Raw genomic sequence first — 19,395 nt, forward strand, 5'->3', positions numbered from 1 at the left:
CCAGTTCATAACAAACAATTTATGGCTGACAGCATTCAGTGAACAGAAATCCACCCTCGTAATGTAACTGAGAAATTGAGAATTATACATTTATAAAAAAATAAATTCCCTTTGCAAAACAGCTATCTGAACACACATCCCATTATTCATAATGGTTGATATTTGCAAACCTTAAATTTGCGTACATTCCCGTACATGGATATACAGTATATAGTGATTGCTATGCAATGGACTGGTACAACTGCTTTATGCCATGTGCTTCTTTAATGGCATAAATCACGTATATATTGGACGGAACACATATATATATATATATATATAATCTACTGTATGTTGTGCAGCATGTATATATACTATATACAGCTTTTACACTGATTTGTATATGAATTTATATTTTTAAACTTTGTATGTTTTTATAGGTATAAAGATTTTACACACACAGACATACACACTGGCTGGTATGGTGCATATTAAGTATAGTATCATTTACTGTATGTTGTACAGCGTATATATACTATATACAGCTTTTACACTGATTTGTATATGAATTTAACTTTTTAAACTATGTAGGTTTACACACACACAGACTCGGGAGTTTGTCCTAGGCTTAGTCACACGTAGTGGCCGATGCTGCACTGACGCCGCGGCGGCGGCGGCCGCACACACCTGGCGAGCGCCACTGGGGGACAGGGGTGGCGGCGGGGGGGGCGGTGTAGGCGTTGCCGCACGCGCTCCCGGGTGTGACTCTTCCGCAGTCCCGTTCACTTACTTTATTGCCCTGGCTTGAAACGCGAGTGTCCCGCGCGCACGCGAGCCTGTACGCGCGGTGCGTGACTGGACGGCAGCGATCGGGAGGAGAGCCCCATCATGCTTGTTTCCAGGGTAAAGAATCATGCCATCAGACAGCATCGCGTCCTCCTCAGCCTCGTGGTGCTGGGCTTCCTCATCTGGCGGAGCAGCAGCAGGTGGGTTGTTGGGTCGGTCAGTCGGGACACTGCTTCAGCTCCTGCCCTTTGCTCCGCAGCGCAGCTTGTAATTACTTCCCCGCTTTAAACTTGCGGCGTGCGCACCCACTTGCACGCGCTCGGGTCCGTAGTCCGGCGCGGCGCGGCGCGGCGCGGCGGCGCAGCCACTAGCGCTGGTGCCTCGCGGCTGAACACAGCAGCATGTACAGATATGCCGTGAGAGAGATTACAAATCACCAAAGCTACTCTTGTACAATAAAATAAGCCATCACTTATTTATAAGGGCTTTTAGTTTTTATACACTTCATTACACTTATTTACTATTCCTCCAACTGTATCTATAACTGTACATATTTTTATCTTCTATTTTTCCACTTGTGTTATATTTTTTATATTGCAAGTATTTTAAGACCTGTATTCTGCTGCTGTGTAACATAATAATTTCCCTTGTGGGATCAATAAGTCTATCTATCTATCTATCTATTACAATATATCTAGTCCCAGGTTCTTTTCTGTTGCGCAGAGGATTTTGGCCGCACTCCATGAACAGTAAAGGTTTTCCGTGGGGCGGCACGGACATCTTCCTGCTTCTTTGTTTCATTGACACAATGAAAAGGTGTACAAAAAAATGTAGCTGAAGTTTTTTAGATGAACATCTTTAAAATGGTTTATCCTTTTATACAGCAGGATGTTCTTCTCCTATCAATTTAGGCTGAGTACTTTGGTCAGGGACACTGCAGCGGGAGTGGGCTCAGGGCAGCATCCCTAATTACAACACTGCCTCCCCACCCCCACCCATCAGGTTTTGGTTTTTCAGAGTTCGGGTGACAGACATGCCTGCTGTGAGGGTGGAAGGGCTGAACGCGAACTCGTCCCGGTTCACTCTGAACGGTGAGCCGATCCGCATCCTGGGGGGCTCCATGCACTACTTCCGTGTGCCGAGGGCCTACTGGAGTGACCGCATGGTGAAGATGAAAGCCTGCGGGCTCAACACCGTCACCACGTAGGTTCAAGAGGTGTCCGTCGTGCCACTGTGGTGCAAACAGTGCGCGTTTACTGCAGCGTGTGTACGTTTACACCATAGACGCATGCCAACGATGCCCTCGCTGCTTCACCTTTCAGGTATGTCCCATGGAATCTGCATGAACCAGAAAGGGGAGCCTTCAAATTCCACGGTCAGCTGGAATTAGAGTGAGAACGTTCTTTCCATATTCGTTTGCACTGTTTGTTTAATTTGACTTTTAGGACAGCAGATTAACAGTTTCCACCAGTCCCCTCTTTCCTTGGCAGGTTTGAATGAAAATGTTTATTGTTTTATTTAGAAAAAATATAACACATTATCAACAAGCAGCTGTAAATTACATATGGGGCACAGCAAAAAAAGGGAAAAACTAAATAAACGCAGGATTTGATTTTATTGTGGCCTGAATTGTAGATGATTATAGACATTTTTATCTGCTGCAGTTCCGCAAATAGTCCGTGTTTTCATCGTTGTAATAGGGACGATTTAAAACCAGAATGTGATCATTTGTTTGGTTCCAAGTCTGATCAGTGAGTCTGTTTCCTTTTGGATGGTAATGCAAGGCCGCGCCTTCTAAAGCCCGGAAGTCTGGCCCAAATCCTGCCAGATAATGACAGATCGTAGAAAATCACTAGGCTGCTTTCCTTTCCTTTCAGCAGCCTGTTAGAGCACCCAGTACCAGGCTGTGTGTTGAATAGAAAATAACTGCGATGTCTTAGTTTTGTCAGTTTCTTATCTGAAGTGCTGCACTGATGCCCTGTTTATGCTGTTACCTGCTTCAGGTCCTGTGTTTCCAGCATAGGCTCTAGTCCTCCATGGGCCTGCACCGAACAAGCAGTTGCCAACTAATCATATGTCTTTACATAATATCTAAAGCTTTGCAAAGCATTTCGATCTCGTGCTGTTTGCGTGACTTCCGGGGATTTGTTTCCCATGAAGGACACATGAATGTAGATTTTTTAAATTTCTGCATTGGTGTAACTAGAGTTTCCCCAGTACAGAAGTTTGACCCCTTTGGCTGTGATCCTTAAAGCCAGCTGGTGAGATCTCTCTGGGGTAACGGTGCCATCGGTGTGATTTATTCACTCTGCTCTCGTAGGGCGTTCATCAATGAGGCGGCGCGGGTGGGACTCTGGGTGATTCTACGTCCGGGACCCTACATCTGTGCTGAGTGGGACCTAGGAGGCCTGCCCAGGTGGGTCTCCTCTCTACCCATAAATTATGCCCTGGCAGACAGCCCTCCATTCCAGTCATGTTGATTAGTAAATATACATTTACATTTATTCACTTAGATGCTCTTCTGTAAAGTTGAAAATACATTTCACAACAGACAAAGAGCTTTAGATACAGACACATGATTACAGAAGCACAGTTTGTCTTGTTTTTTTAAGTATTACAGCAGGAGTGGGATTTGAATTGAGAACCTTCAGACTCAATGCAGCAGCCCTAATCATGACACTGCATATGGAATTGAGTGAGAAAGGATATACATAGATGATTGTGACCGATTGTTTGATGTAATTTTATGTCGCGGTTAGGAGGGAAGGGGGTCTCAAAGAAATGGGTTTTGAGACACGTTTTGAAAGGGAATCAACAGTTTTGAGGCACGGGGGGAGCTCAGTCCTCAACAATGGTGCCAAAACCAAGAACCTACAGGCTTTTTGTACCCTCATGAATGGGACCCTAAAGGGGCCAGAGCTGGAGGAGAACAGCACTCTTGATGGGGGCGATCCAATCTTGTAGGTTTCAGTGCCACTGCAGGAAGTGCAGCTTGAACCTGGGCCCTTTGGGTCTAAGTCAGCAATGTAGGTAACCACTGCATTACTTTCTATTTGGATTCCTCTTAAATACAGAAAAGTCTGTGAGGAAATGGTATGCATAGCAGAGAGATGTTATTAAAACTTTTCTATAAAGGAGGCTGTTTTAATGAAACCTCTAGGGCCCTTAGTGAGTCGGTGCAGCTATTCCCAGTCTAAACAGCTCAAGCACATTAAACTCTTCACTGTCCACTAAAGGGGGACTTGTGGGACTTCTTACTACTACATATAAATATATGCCGCAGTTAAAATGTGACACCTTTTCATACAGTTACCGCTCCATCCAAATATGTAATGCCATAAACTTTTTGACAGCTTACTGCATGTGCAAGAACCTAAGAAAAAACAGTTCCTCAATGACTTTTGGAGAAAAGTTTCAGGGTATTTATTTAATTTATTTCAGGATATTAATTTAATGCATTTGATGCATATGCATGGTAAACTGTAAAAGTAAGACAGGCTCTGGATCAACGGTCATGAACAGCATAGTTAGTTTTTGTGGAAGATGGTAAGGTGGAGGAGTGGGGGGTAACAAGGTAAAACAGGTATTTCTGATATTAATCCAGTAAAGAAGTGACAACTGTAATTGTTACAACTGTAGGTACAAACAAATGACCAGTTCTGATTATTGACACTGAGAGTTGAAGCTTTTATAACTAAGTTCGCAAAAACATAACGTGGACGTTGAAATGAGATTTAGTGCCATTGCTGCAAATATCGATTTTTTTTTTTTCCAGCATCCAGCATCCTGAGCCAGTTTTTTTTCTAAGGGAAAGTCCAAAAAGGCCACTCAGTGATGCTTCTAGGAATTGTTTGTAGCGTGACTGGAAATGGAGCTGTATCGTTGTCTTCCCAGTTGGCTTCTACGTGACAAAAACATGAAGCTAAGAACCACCTACCCAGGCTTCACAGCGGCGGTCAACTCCTATTTGGACAAACTCATCCCAAGAGTTGTGCCGCTACAGGTGATGACAGCGGAAAATATTGCCGTGAAAAAAATGTTTAAATGTCATGGTGTACATGTAGTGTAACTGCTGTGAATGTTCTCCCCCGAGCTCTAGAGTCCATCCGACTCACATCATTTAGCGGTCGACCGAACCGGTTGCACGTATTTGAGAAGTTGCCCTGTGCTTATGTGTTCTTACCTTGAGGTTCTGCCGCCGGTGTCTTGGTCTCTTATTAAAATGCAGCGTTTGATTTGTTGCAGTACATGAAGGGAGGTCCAATCATTGCATTCCAAGTGGAGAATGAATATGGTTCCTATGGAAATGACAGCCAATACATGTCTTTCATCAAAGAGGTGCGGTATTGTTTCGAACATCAGACTTACAGTTATTTGTTTTATTTTTCAAGACAGGTTACAGGCGTGTGTGTGTGTGTGTGTGTGTGTGTGTGTGTGTGTGTGTGTGTGTGGGTACGTGCCATAAAGATTTTTCATGTGGGTTTCCTCCCACAGTCCTCAGAGACAACACACACACACACACTTGCTGAGGCCGCTGCTCCCAGGCGGGGTCGCGGTGGGCTGGAGCCTAGCCCGGCAGCACGGGGCGTGGGGCTGGTGTGGGGGGGGGCGACACACCCAGGACGGGACGCCAATTCGTAACAAGGCACACCAAGTGGGACTCGAACCCCAGACCCACCAGAGAGCCAAGCCCGTTGTGCCACTGCGCCCCCCCCACTGAGAAAAGTTTCACATTAATTGGCGACCCTAAATTTCCATTAGTGTGTGTATGTGTCCAGTGTGGCCTCCAGTCTGGGGTGTACCCTGCCTCACACCCTGTGCTTCCAGGATAGGCTCTAGGCTCTAGACCACCACGACCTTGCACTGGACAAGTGGTTGGTAAGAATGATGGAAGGAATGATTGTCTCAAGACTCAGATCATGACATACTGCACATCCGTTTGTTCGTGAAATGAAAACGACTAAATGAAAACGACTGCTTATAATCGTGCTGCATGTCATGTAATGAGACAGATGTTTTGTTCAACCATAAAAGAAAGCTGGCTTTCAGAATGCGCCTGGTCTACCCTCCACCAGGCCCTGGTGTCCAGGGGAATCGAGGAGCTGCTGGTGACATCGGACAACCGCCAGGGACTGCACCGCGGGGGTCTCAAAGGAGGTATTGTGCGCCGGTGGAGCTGGGGTGGATGAGGGGTGAGATACAGGGGGCAAATGGGCCAGTAGACACATGCATGTGACTCCTGTAGCGCTCGGGAGGAATCATCTCAGTCTGACCTTTGACGCCGTTTCGTGTGACTCCTCCGAGTCCCTTCCCTCCTACAATTAAATGAACGTATAATTGTATTAAATGACTTAAGGTGCGATGATGATGCACATGGGGAAGCTGCGTGAGCATGTGTGTGCATGTTTTATTCTGTCATGCATTTTATCTTTCCTCTTTGTTTAAAAGTCCTGAAGACCATCAATCTGCAGAAAATACATCCCGAGGTCCTACGGCAACTAGAGGCCGCACAAGTAAGGCCGGCATGACCTTCTGCTGCTTGATGACCGCTGGCGGTCGAGGAGCTCGGGGTTTCGTGCGCTGTGTGATAACGTGTGTTTCCCAGTCGCTTGCCTGGCAGCGGAGGTGCAAAGCAAATAGAGCTGCTTGATTGACCTTGATTGTGTGACCCTGCTGAGATGTCATGCAGACATCAGGAGAGACGATGAAACAGCTGCAAAAAGCCCACCGGGCGTTGCAGGTCTGGCTGTGTTTTCCTGAACACACCCACACGCACATTTACACTCGCCGTTGCTTGGTATTGCAGCCGGACCGGCCGATGATGGTGATGGAGTACTGGTCAGGCTGGTTCGATGTCTGGGGAGGTCTCCACCATGTCTTTGAAGCTGATGGTAAGGCCAGCCGGCGCTGCGTAGTACATCGCGTCAAACATAGGAACGTGCAGCCAAAACATACGTAACGGGAAAACACTGAGTTCTCATGTAGTGCACAGATCCTGAAAACTTTCCTGGTCCTTAAGACGCATACAGGATGTTGTGGTTTAGTTTGGCATATGGGGGAGCGCGGTGGTGCAGTGGGTTGGACCGGGTCCTGCTCTCCGGTGGGTCTGGGGTTTGAGTCCCGCTTGGGGTGCCTTGCGATGGACTGGTGTCCCGTCCTGGGTGTGTCCCCTCCAGCCTTATGCCCTCTGTTGCCGGGTTAGGCTCCGGCTCCCTGTGACCCCCGTATGGGACAAGTGGTTCAGACAGTGTGTGTGTGTGTGTGTGTGTGTGTGTGTGTGTGTGTGTGTGAGAGAGAGTCTGGCATATGTACATATATTCATGTATATTATATGTTAGGAATATTCATTTCACTTGGCTCCAAACTGACTTACAATGTTCAATTGCTTAAAATAATTACATAAGTTATATAGCTGGAACAACACACACTGTCAACAACCGCTTGTCCCGAGCGGAGTTGCTGTGAACCGGATCCTAACCTGGCAACACGGGGGAAGGCTGAAGGGGGAGGGGACACACCCAGAATGGGATGCCAGTCCATCAGTCCATTGCAAGGCACCTCAAGCAGGGCTGGAACTGCACACCTGCCATAACTGGAACACACACACATACAGACACACACTGTCTGAAACCACTTGTCCCAAGCGGGGTCGCGATGAACCGGAGCCTAACCCGGCAACACAGGGTGCAAGGCTGGAGGGGGAGGGGCCACACCCAGGACGGGATGCCAGTCCATTGCAAGCCATCCCAAGCAGGACTCGAACCGCCAACTCAGCATAGCTGGAACTGTTCAAAGTAAATACTTTGATCTAGGGAACGACAGTAGGGTATGGGATACAACCCTCAGTTCTTCTCTAAATCTAACATTATAAGTGATTTACAGTGTTAGGTTTGTATTACTGCTCACAGTGTTTTACCATTAACATAGCTGGGACATTTTTACTGCAGCACTAAAAGGTAAGTACCATGCTCAAGGGTACTACATCAGGAGTGGGGATTCGAACCCGGATCTTTCGGTCGAACTGCCACTCTACTTGCTGGTCTATTGGATAGCACTTGTGGAAACGCATGCTCTTTATTTTAAGCCCAATTCAAGTGTCAGACAGTAAATTGTTCTTGTCCGTGTCGCGGATGGTATTATTGGGCCCAAAGTGCAAAAATGTCAACGGCATCCAGCGTACATGAGCCTGGCACCTGCACAAGTGTTACTTTTAAGGTCATTTGTCTACTAAATGGCGTCACATAGTTTAACTGGCACAGATACATAATTCATGGCACTTACTTCAGAAAGTGTGACAAGTGTTGGAACACAAGCAGCGGAAACAATAAAATTTAAAGGATTAAAAAAACCAGACAAAGTCTTCATTACAGTTGTCAGAGAAGAAAGTGGAATACATAAATTTGAGCATAGAAACAGGTACAATGAAATGAATCTATTTGATGAAGAATGGCACTTAACTCGTTGGTATACAGTACTTTTAATTAATGGCTTCACTGTACATTAGTGGTTCTTGACGACTGCCGTTCCTCACGAATAGAATGATGATAAACGCTTTGTCCGATTTTGTCATAGCCGACGAGTAAAAATTAACGCGCCCCTTCACCCGGATGCGTTCTGGTAACGGCTCACTTTCTACTGCAGTTATTACCTTGTTTTGCCCAGTTCTGCCATTTAGCAAGGCCTAGATATGGTGAGGTATTTGCTGGCTTGGAGCAACGCGTTCTCGTGGAATGTTGGACGAAGTGGGCACTTTATCATCTGCGGATTGCTGCTTTGCAACATGCCTTGCTCATATCCGCTCCATCTTCGCAGAAATGGTACCGGTGATAGCAGAACTTCTCAGCCAAGGGATGTCCATCAACCTGTACATGTTCCATGGGGGTACGAACTTCGGCTTCATGGGTGGGGCGCTAGGCAACCAGCCGTACAGGCCCATGATCACGAGCTACGGTAGGTCCCATCTACACCTCTGTACCCCTTTTTGGCTCTTTTGGTTTGGAGTGAAAGAAAAGCAACACAAGTGTCCTACATCTCTGGCAACCGCTGCAGATCAATTAGAAATACGTCTTGGCTTATTTCCTGCTCAAACTTGGCAAAAGAAAACAGTTTCCAAGATATGCACTCAGTTAGTGCAGCGCATTCCCTCTTTCCGCTTCCACTGGGGCAATTTGTTTATGCAAGGGCACATTTCAGTCACTAGGTAGCGCCCTTGTCCCTTGGCAGGGCTACACATTGGTTTAAGTCCTAACCAAATAGCATCCCAGTTGGGGGGCACCACTAATCCAACATTAGTCTCACCTAATGTGGAATCCCACTAAGAACTGGTGTTTAATCATAGCGTGAGCCAACATTTTCACAATGCTTTTGATTTTCTATGACATGTATGTCGCTTTGGAGAAAAGCATCTGCTAAATGAATAAATGTAGATGTAAATGTCACTGTTTTCCTGAAGTGAGGGAGAGGATGCTGGTTGGTTATGGCTAGGTGTGCTGATGCTGGATTGTCAGCCCTTTGCTGGAGTGTTTCGTTTAAAGCAGTTTCTCCGGGGATACAGACTCTGGTGTTTACGTGGTTTTACTGTCATCCCTGTGTCTTTCATGTTAAACCCCTGTGATCAGTAAAAGGATATGTGGTAAAGTCTTTTCTTGAGCTCTGGAATACATGTGCAGAGTTTGCACGTGTTTTGGACAAAGCTGCAGCCCTCCCTCCGTACGTCGTACTCACCGTTCCGGTGTTTGCTTGTCTTCCAGACTACGATGCGCCCCTCTCCGAAGCGGGGGACTACACCCCAAAGTATCATCGTCTGAGGACTTTGTTCAGGGGATATCAAAGTAAGCGCTGTCTCTTGCGTCTCCATCACTCGCAACCAGTTTACTCCATGCTCACCGGGCTCCTAGGCAGGCCACAGGGCACCAGATTTTCCCAGGAGTGCAGCCGCTATTTTGCTCCGAGTAAAAACCTGCCTTTGTCCTAATTTCGCAAGAGTCACAAAAGGAAAAACCTGTGCCTCCCTTCTGCAGCACATATGGTGAAATTGAGGTTGTTTTTTTCCTCTTTGTTTTCTCACACTGCCAGGTTTTATTACATAATAATTTTATACCTGTTTTGATACATGTTTAGCCTGGAGGCAGTTCCCTAAAACATAGCCAAAGGGTAGAAGACTTATTTATTAGCTGGCAGAAAAGAAAGAATCATATAACTCACACAAACAGTTCTTATCCTGGGAAATAAATTTGTCATGAAATGTACCCGGTGATTATGCTGCCCTTTTGGCTGCATTGTTTTGTCGTTTTGCGGATTGCGTTTGTTATACCGAATTGTCTTATTTATATGCAAGTATAAATGACATTTATTTATAATTCACATTTTATAAATGTTAATAAGAGTGGAAACAATCTATTCTCTACTTTTGCACTTTTTCTCTAAAACTAGTAGGAGGCCTTATCAGGTTGATCACTTAAAATTACCATATATGCAATTTTTTGACAATAGGTAATATCAGGATGACACGCTCAACTGACACTGCAATATTAAAGATCCAGTTTGGGTGCTGGGATCTGCACTGTATGTCATTGTTCACAATAAAAATGGGGCAGCACTTTCAAACTTGGCAAACAGCAAACGTAATTTCCAAAGGACGCGGGCAGAGTTTGCTTAATTGCCTTCATCAACATGCACGTATTCAACATCAATAAACGTACAGTGTAATTAAAATTAAATTAATACGCTGCTCTGAACATGTGACGTATTATGATGTCACAATTGCTGGACAACCGGCTGACTGAAAAGAACGCGGTAATTAAACATTGGGCTATGTGTAAATCATAAAAGACAGTAATGACTGCAATAATAGTCAATCATAGGCTTGACAAGCGGTAACTAACGCATACATAGATATATAATGTACCTTACTATTTATTAAGCATCGTTTGTTATGACAAGTAAGCTAGCCTGAGTTGTACTAAATAATGTGTTCACATTTTTTATTTTGACCAGTTGTAAAACACTTCACGCTGCCAGCCAGTAGATTATTTTGATTAGTTAATGTTTCAAAATGAGCTTAAAACCTTACCTATAAGATGATGATGCGGAATACAAATGCCCTCACATTTAGGGTAATGTTAAGTGTCACATATGGCAGTTCCTGGTAGCATCCACCCTAGTAGCATCCTTGTTTCAGGAACAACTTCACAAACTCCGTTATTAATTGCATTTCTGAGTGCCAAACATATTTCTCTCATCCGTCACGCAGCAGGATGCAAGAAATCAATACGGCCGTCAGGAAACACTGATTCTGAGGCGCTGAGTCTGTGCCCATCCCCTACAGTGCAAAATGTCAAACGTCTAATTGCGCCTCAAACAAATCAATCAAAATGTCCCTTTTAGTTTATTCTGAGACAGAACATAAGAAGGCAGTGAGAAAAAAGAGATTCTATGAATCAGACTGTGGTGCGATATCCGCAACTTTTTACGTAAAGTTTAAATCCAAAATTATTACCAGTGCTGGAGGCCTGGTTATTGAATATGTTCTAGTTATATTTTCTTTTGATTAATTAACACGGCCAGATTACACACTAAAGGGGTATTTTGCTGTCATGTTAACGTTTCTCGAGAGAAACGTGATGATCGAACTACGCTTTTTTCCGAGCACAAGAGACAGACGTCCGATACGAAACATGTGGGACAGTTAGCTTAAACAAGCCAAACAACAAGAGTTTTTGGCTACTATCACAGCTGCCTTCATGTGTATATTTCAACACTTAAGGTACGTGTACACTTTGCCCTGTTGACTGAATTGATAACTAATCAGTACATACAATTTAAAGCTGGAGCTGGGGTTATTGAAGAGGACATCTCTTAGAGACTGGGGACTACTGGAGTGCACTGGGGACAGTTGGAGGGGAGTGGAGACTTTTGGAGAGAAGTAGGGACTATTGGAGTGAAATGGGGACTACTGGTATGGAGATTGTGAGAGTGAAATGGGGACTATTGGAGTGAAATGGGGACTACTGAAGAAGATTGGGGACAATCGGAGGGGACTGCTGGACTACTGAAATGGACTGGAGACTGGTGGAATGGAGTGGGGACTACTGAAGCAGCATGTGAACTATTAGAGTGGATGGGGCCCATTTACAAAGGGGAAGTGACCATCAGAGTGGACTGGGGACTATTGAAGGAGATTGGGGACTATTGGACTGGACTGGGGATTATTGGAATTGAGTGGGGAATGTTGGAGTGAAGTTGGGAGTATTGACGCAGACAGGGGACTATCGGAGAGGATTGGGGACCGATGGAGCGGAGGGAAGACTATTGGAGCGGTGTAGGGTCTGTCACAGCAGACTGGGGGCTTTTGGAACAGTCTGTGATTGGCAGCAGAGTGTAATTTGTGGTATGCAGAGGGCACTTCTAGCAAGGTTATTTCAAAAAGTCGATAAGTGCTTTATTGCAGCACCAAATACCCCATTTGCTTTCTGGAGAAAGTCTTAATGGCATCGGACAGCAGGTGGAGTTTGGTTCTATCGATAACCCAAAGCCATCGCCACCCCACATAGGGAGAAAGTTCTTGAAGAGAAATCTGGGTGACGTGCTGTTTAAAAGCTGAAGGCCTTTCAAAGTCAGAAGTGGAAAAAGTGCAAATATGACCTGCGATCAACCGGAGCACTCAGCCACATTCTGTCCTTTTCTCCAAGGACAAGGAGGCTTGAGACACAAGCAAAATGTAAAAACCCTCTTGTCAGATAAACACTAATAAAGTCCTCAATGCACTTTTATTAAATTCCCTCCTATTTTCCCTGACACTCAAACGTCTCTTGTAAGAGGAACCACGGAGACAAATCAAACCTTCAAGTGTCTTTTCCCTAAGAATAGGGGCCAGAAACAACCCAGGGAAAGGAGGTTTGGAATGTCTAACTCCAGTTGAAAGTAGCAAATGGATTCCTATGAGCTCAGCATGGATAACAGTGTACTTTATTACACTACAATATTAAATCCAGAATACTAAATCTCAGAAAAGACACGCTTACCTGTTCAGACTCATTTCTTACACACCCTACATTTTCTGTTATTCTGACCTTATGTGGTGCCTTTCTGTTTATACTTTAAATTAAATGCACAGCAAGACCTTACTGAATACAACTGATGACATTGAAGATGATAAAAGAATTCCAAAAATAATAGATGAATAACACTTTTCCATCATAATCCCAGTTTTCAGTTTGGCCCTCTCCAATGTATCACTTTGATTATTATTGACTGGAAAGTGTCTAGTGTCATCCATCCATCCATCCATCCATCCATCCATCCATCCATCCATCCATCCATCATCAATAACTGTTTGTCCGTTGCAGAGTTGTGGTGGTCCACAGTGTACCCCAGAAGCATAGGCCCAAGGCAGGGTAAACACTATACAAGACAACAGCTCGTTGAAAGGCCATCACACATACTTGTCCACTCACATACACACACGACTAGCAATTTCCAGTCAGCAGTCCACCTGAAACAGGTGTCTTTGGACTGTGAGAGGAAATGTGGCCCGGAGAAAACTTGTGAACACTGTGTCAGCCTAGTGTAATTCATGACATCCTAATAGAGTGTGTTAGGATAGCATATCGATCACAGCCATAAGGTTTCTCTTAAGAGCCGGCCATTCTTGGGTGAAGGAGATTCCACCTTCAAATTGCACATAATCCAGGTCGCATGGGCTGGTTACATTCTGAGGGGATATCAGCTGCCCTGACTGGTCACCCTTCCAGAAGCATAGTACTATTTTCCCTGATTGACCCATAGATGTATACATAGATGTATACCCCTGTAGGTTCCATCTCTTCCAAAATCTCTACTCATTTTTTCACAGTGCTGCCAACCATTGCATAACATCCATACAGTCTAACACTCTGCTGGCTCCGTTGTGGCATCGTGCTTCCATGGCTCTTAAAATATTTCGTTCAGAGCTGGACTTGTTTAGTAACCCACATGTGAATGACTCAGAATTCAAACAAATATTTTGAAGGAGGTCCCACACATTGTTGTAGGGTCAACACAAGAGGAGCTCAGAGAAAATCCAGGAGCTAGGACATCTCAGATGTTTCATCTTCTGTGATGTACCCTCTTCCCACCCTGTAGGCCAACTTCACAGTGAGCTGTGAGAGATCAGGCAGGCGTGGGTGCTTGCATAGCCCATCCTACAACCCTGAGTTTGGAAACACTCATCTGTATTCTAGGGAGCTAGAAGTGTGTTTAAGTAGCCTTCGCTTTTTGTGTTGACTAACAGAGAACCTCTTCAGTCACATGATCATTCATTCAGTCATTCATTATTGACAACCACTTGCCCAGTGCAAGGTCAAGGAGGCCTGGAACCCATCTTGGAAGCCTCGTGCATGAGACAGAGAACACTTCAGATAAGACAGCTGCCTGCAGCAGGGCTCTTGTTGGCGATCAATTGCTTAAAGTACTAAGGAACATGATCAATAGTAACTAATGATCATCATGGCACATATCCTCTACCTTCACTCATTTACACTCATTAAATATGACAGGGCCTTTGTCTGCACTGGACACATTTCCAAGCTGACGCAAACTAAGTTTTGTAGTCAGTTATGAATCATCAAAATATAAAATTCATAAAGGGAAATTTTTAAATTCAAAAAGGGAAATTTTTAAATTCAAAATCATCAAAAATTTAGAATGTGAAAAGTATCCTGTGGTGATTATAATGAACAATCCAACAGGGTATAATATTGGTCAAAGATCTATGTCTTTTCAATGAAAGTTTTAAAAAATGGGATTTCTCCTTAGTTGAAGCTTCCTGTTTCTGTTTTGTTAAATCAGCTTCCAACTAATATTAATTTATAGTTCTCGATGATTTTGAGTAAGGATGCATGTGGTTAGAGCGAGATAAGCTTCTTCCTAACATCTTCTCTTAACCTGACATTGATAGCCACTTTATTAAGGTGTAATTTTCAGCAGGTGTTTTGTTCATTTAGCCTATAGGCATTTGGCTTGTGTTACGCACTTCAAAGTTGGCAGACAAGAAGTGTTCAGAATCATGGCTCAGTGTCTCACCTACCCTTTCCTCACTGTGGTATCGATTTTTCTGGCTTTTTAATGTCAAGCTTGACAAACAGGTTTTCCTGCAATGGAAATTAATTTGGTTTCTCTGGGTCAGTGGGCTAAATCAAAAAGTTCATTGGAAATTCTTCTGCTGTTCAGGAAATATCAAATATTCCCTCATCATCCTTTATGAGAAGACCAACACCTTGTAGCAAAATGCATAACTTTGAATTATTTTGAGGCAATCGGTTTAGATTTTACGATTCAGAAACTATAACAGTGCATCAGTTGTTTACAAATATGATATTTATTACTGGAGTTGTACAGTTGCAGCAGTGTGACTGTTGTTGTGTAATTTTTAAAAATGAACTTTTGACCAAATGAAATGTTATGCTTATGTCATCTGAAACCAGAAATAACCAAGGGGAACAGACCATTTTTTTTGTATTAGGAACAAAAAATTAGGTGATAAAGTATAAACCATTCTAACCTCATCAAACATCCAGAGAAAACAAGAAAAAGTTGTCATTACGATGAAGGGGAAATAACAGGAACTCATGATCTGTCTCCTATTCTGAGCTGAAAATGTTTTAAAAGAGATTCATTCTGTAATAAAACATGTTTGTTCCTTTGATTTCCTCTCTTCCAAGCCTACTTGTATCTACAGGACATTGCCTAAAAAAATGTTGTCCTATTTCTGTCATCTGTGGTTTCTTTCTTCACGCTCTGATTGTGCCTTCCAGGCGATAATTTACCAATGATGCCCAAAAGTCAGCAGAAGAAGCCATACAAGGCAGTCACTGTATTCCAGCACCTTTCCCTCTGGGAGGCCCTGGTGTATCTGGAGAAGGTGAGGAAGATGCTTCCCATGTGTTACGGGTCTTGATGCTCTGCCGCCGACCGCGTGTTGTGGATCTCGTGTTCATCGCTTTGGTACATTTCCAACAATTTATTTTTCATACTTGGGTCTACTCTGAGGGGTGCGGTGGCGCAGTGGGTTGGACCACAGTCCTGCTATCCGGTGGGTCTGGGGTTCGGGTCCCGCTTGGGGTGCCTTGCGGCGGACTGGCGTCCCGTCCTGGGTGTGTCCCCTCCCCCTCCGGCCTTACGCCCTGTGTTACCGGGTAGGCTCCGGTTCCCCGTGACCCCGTATGGGACAAGCGGTTCTGAAAATGTGTGTGTGTGTGTGTGTGGGTCTACTCTAGGTTGACCTTTCTCAGCTATTTCTTGGACTGATTTTGTTTCGTGAAATATAAATTGTCAGCTCAAAAGGCATCTTATCGTTGACATTTATCCTGTTTATCGTATATTTTTTGCAGTTAAATTAGGTGAATAATTTGAATGTACCATTCTTGCATGGAGGTATTTACTTTTTACACATGATTAAGAGATGAGTTTTGCAGCATTTAATCTGCGGTATCTAGTAATGGGGATCTAAAGACAGGGAGTACATTCTGTCAGTGCTTTTCTTTGTCTGTTCCGGAAAGAAGCGTTTCCATTCCATTCAGTCTGAACGAGCCAAGTGAGAATGGTTAAGATTGGATGCTTTCTTTGTGACATTCCCAAGCCTCATCATTCACTGAGACCGGTCAATATGGAAAACCTCCCTGTGAACAATGGCAATGGCCAGGCCTATGGGTACACTCTCTATGAGACCGCTATCACCAGCGGAGGAACTCTCAACTCCAAGAACAATGTCCGTGATAAGGCTCTGGTGAGTCCAATCAATCTCGCCTGACCGATGCAACATCATCTCTTCTCCAAATAGACCAGAAATGAGATTCCACAATGAGAATTGCATACACGCATTTATTAAACATCCAGTAAATTAAAAGAGTATTTTTTCAGTTTCACTCTGCATCTCTAAATATCTTTTTTCATTGCAGGTATTTGTGGACAAAGTTTTTATTGGTGTTCTGGACTATAAGACCCTGGAGCTGGCAGTGCCTGATGGGAAGGTGAATGCTTTTTGTGTCTCATAAAAAAAGAGGTGTGAGCCTGCTGCTGAGATATTGATAGCATTTCTGATAAAAGTGCATGTGGAGATCACGTTTGAAAAATGTATCTCCAAGACAGGGTTGAGCTGACAGGGTAGCTTCATAGTGTGGTCCTTCAACACAAAGCCTGGAATTGCAGTGAAAGTCTGCACTGGACAATAGAGTTGATTCAGTGCTCTCTGGTGCCAGCTCCTAAACAGCGTGTCTCACAGCTCCTTTCTGTGGCAAATACAGATACAATATGAAATGATTTAATGTCTGAAAGTCATTTTGATTTTATTTTTTCTTGTTAAGGGAGAACGAATACTGAGTTTGCTTGTGGAAAACTGTGGCCGAGTGAACTTTGGAAAAGACCTGAATAACCAGCGCAAAGGTTAATGAGTAATGATCTGAAAAATTAGGTTTTAATTAGTTCTTTTATATTTGCGAATGTGTGCTTAACTACAATAAAAAATTATATATACAGTATTTTATAGATTTATTCAGTATTTATGTATTTATTTTATTTTAATGTATTTTCTGTTTTATGCTTGTTGCATTTTAGGTTTGGTTGGTGATATTGTGTTGAACAATACCCCATTAAGGAATTTCAACATATTCAGCCTGGACATGAAGCCGGACTTCATAGAAAGGTCTCTCTATCTATCTATCTATCTATCTATCTATCTATCTATCTATCTATCTATCTATCTATCATGGCAAATTATATGTATTTTACTGTCCACTGTTTTGTAAAATGATTATCAAGTTATTAATAATATACTGAAGATGTCTATTCCATGTAAACCAGATGAATATCTCATATTATAATAATATCATTGAGATTTATGACTTTGATCCTGTTGGATCACTGGCAATCTAGCACTGAGCTCTTCTTCAGTATTTCGTTGAAGGTTGGAGGTTGTCATTATCTATCCTTGCGTTTCAGACTTCAGAGTACAAAGCAATGGAAATCGGTCCCCAAAATGCTCACCTACCCAGCATTTTTCCAAGGCAAACTGTGGGTGAGCGGATACCCTGCTGACACTTTCATCAGGCTGTCGGTGAGTTATACGCACACACCCGAATCATGGAAGGTCTGTGCACATAGCACGAGTAAACTTCTCTAGTTCCCTAAACGCAATGATCAGAAGCTCAAGTACAAACCTGTTTCATATTCAGTGGTTTCACTGACCTTGAAGCTGGAATCAAAGATGAAGTGTGCAAGTCTTTGATAGCTTTGCTATGCTGATTGGATCCACAGGGCTGGAGTAAAGGGGTCGTCTTTATAAATGGGCAGAATCTTGGACGCTACTGGTCCATTGGACCCCAGCAGACTCTCTATCTTCCAGGTCCCTGGCTCAAGAGAGGAGTAAATCAGGTACCTCCAACTTATTTATTTGTCAGAAGCCAAGCATGTGTTTGTGGGATATATACACAAATAGGCACACTAAACTCCATCAGCTGTGTTTCGAAACTGTATTGACATATTTTGTTCATAATTGCTAATAAACCTATAAGTCATACTAAAATTATATAAGGTACACTGTATATAATCTCCTTTTGTTTCCCTCAGATCATTGTTTTTGAAGAACAAGAAGCTGATGTGAGCATTCAGTTCACTGACACTCATGACCTGGGAATGACTATTGACGTTTAAGGAAAAACAGCCAAGGAATCTTGATGTGATGTTTTCTTCATCGGCCTCATTGTTGAGGAAAGGGAATCTCTCCCTTGCTCACTGTGTGATGTAGACAGGAGTAATACAAACTGAGCATGTTTACATTTTAAGTAAGAACTGATTGCACTGATTTATATAGGCACCATGTGCTTGGTTGAGTCTAGTTTTGTGTATCCATGTTTGTTTCAAGATCTTTATTTAAAAAAGTCAGGTTTTTTAGAGAAAAACAAATTAAAAACATAACAATGCAACACTAATCACTAAAGGACAACAAAAAAGTCCTGGTTTGTATATTTTGCATATCTTATTCAGTTGAATGTAATATAAAACTGAAAGGGGTCTTCTGGTTGTTTTTTTCTTTGTAATTTCAAATTTTTTGTCATTCATGTTTGCATGCGGTGTAGCTATTTTCTGGATGTGATTGATCCAACTGTGTTTTTATTTAAAATATTCTTAAAGCACTTGTGCCAGTTTTTAAAGATTATTTGGAAATTCAACAATCTGAGTACAAATAAAAGATAAAGTATAGTAGGAGAAAAGTAATAAAGGATTTTGGAGAAAAAATACTTCAGATTTTCAGTTTGTTCGTCCTAGTAAATATGTTTTCAATTTGGCCACAAAAGGCTTGTAATTTATGTCACAAACCACTTCCTACCTGAACTTTACTGATCTCCTCATTATTGATTTGTGAAATGTTACAAACATAAAATGTTTAATGTGAGCACAATGCAATAAATGCCTCATTTCCTTGGAACCCTTTTGTATTCACAGCAAACTTTTCTCTGTGAATATCAAACATCCAATAATTGTGACATGTATTTTCTACTTATGCTTCCTATGTACAAGTTACACTAAAAACTTTCCTTTCTATCAGCTTCTTAATTTATATTAAATAACAATACATTAGTTAATGACACTTAATGG

At 43.0% G+C, this 19,395-nt stretch overlaps 1 protein-coding gene across 4 annotated transcripts; it reads left to right on the plus strand.

The window, feature by feature from the left end:
• The first annotated feature begins 705 nt into the window (after positions 1–705).
• On the plus strand, positions 706–19,349 carry LOC108932126 (beta-galactosidase-1-like protein 2). Of its 4 annotated transcripts, XM_018748344.2 has the most exons (19): positions 706–965; positions 1,768–1,968; positions 2,088–2,156; positions 3,086–3,181; positions 4,660–4,768; positions 5,011–5,103; positions 5,841–5,922; positions 6,214–6,278; positions 6,572–6,656; positions 8,578–8,715; positions 9,516–9,596; positions 15,558–15,664; positions 16,382–16,528; positions 16,701–16,772; positions 17,106–17,184; positions 17,356–17,443; positions 17,740–17,854; positions 18,055–18,171; positions 18,367–19,349. In XM_018748344.2, the coding sequence occupies exons 1-19, from the start codon at positions 868–870 to the stop codon at positions 18,448–18,450; spliced, it is 1,926 nt and encodes a 641-aa protein (XP_018603860.2). In that variant the 5' UTR covers positions 706–867; the 3' UTR covers positions 18,451–19,349. The 4 variants fall into 4 exon arrangements, 3 of the variants coding, with proteins under 3 accessions (XP_018603860.2, XP_018603858.2, XP_018603859.2); XM_018748342.2 differs by lacking the exon at positions 18,367–19,349 and having other exon boundaries at positions 18,055–18,325; XM_018748343.2 differs by lacking the exon at positions 18,367–19,349 and having other exon boundaries at positions 1,783–1,968; positions 18,055–18,325.
• The last annotated feature ends 46 nt before the right edge of the window (positions 19,350–19,395 follow it).

Source organism: Scleropages formosus, chromosome 10 (genome assembly GCF_900964775.1).
Source record: "Scleropages formosus chromosome 10, fSclFor1.1, whole genome shotgun sequence".
NCBI classification, from domain to species: domain Eukaryota; kingdom Metazoa; phylum Chordata; class Actinopteri; order Osteoglossiformes; family Osteoglossidae; genus Scleropages; species Scleropages formosus.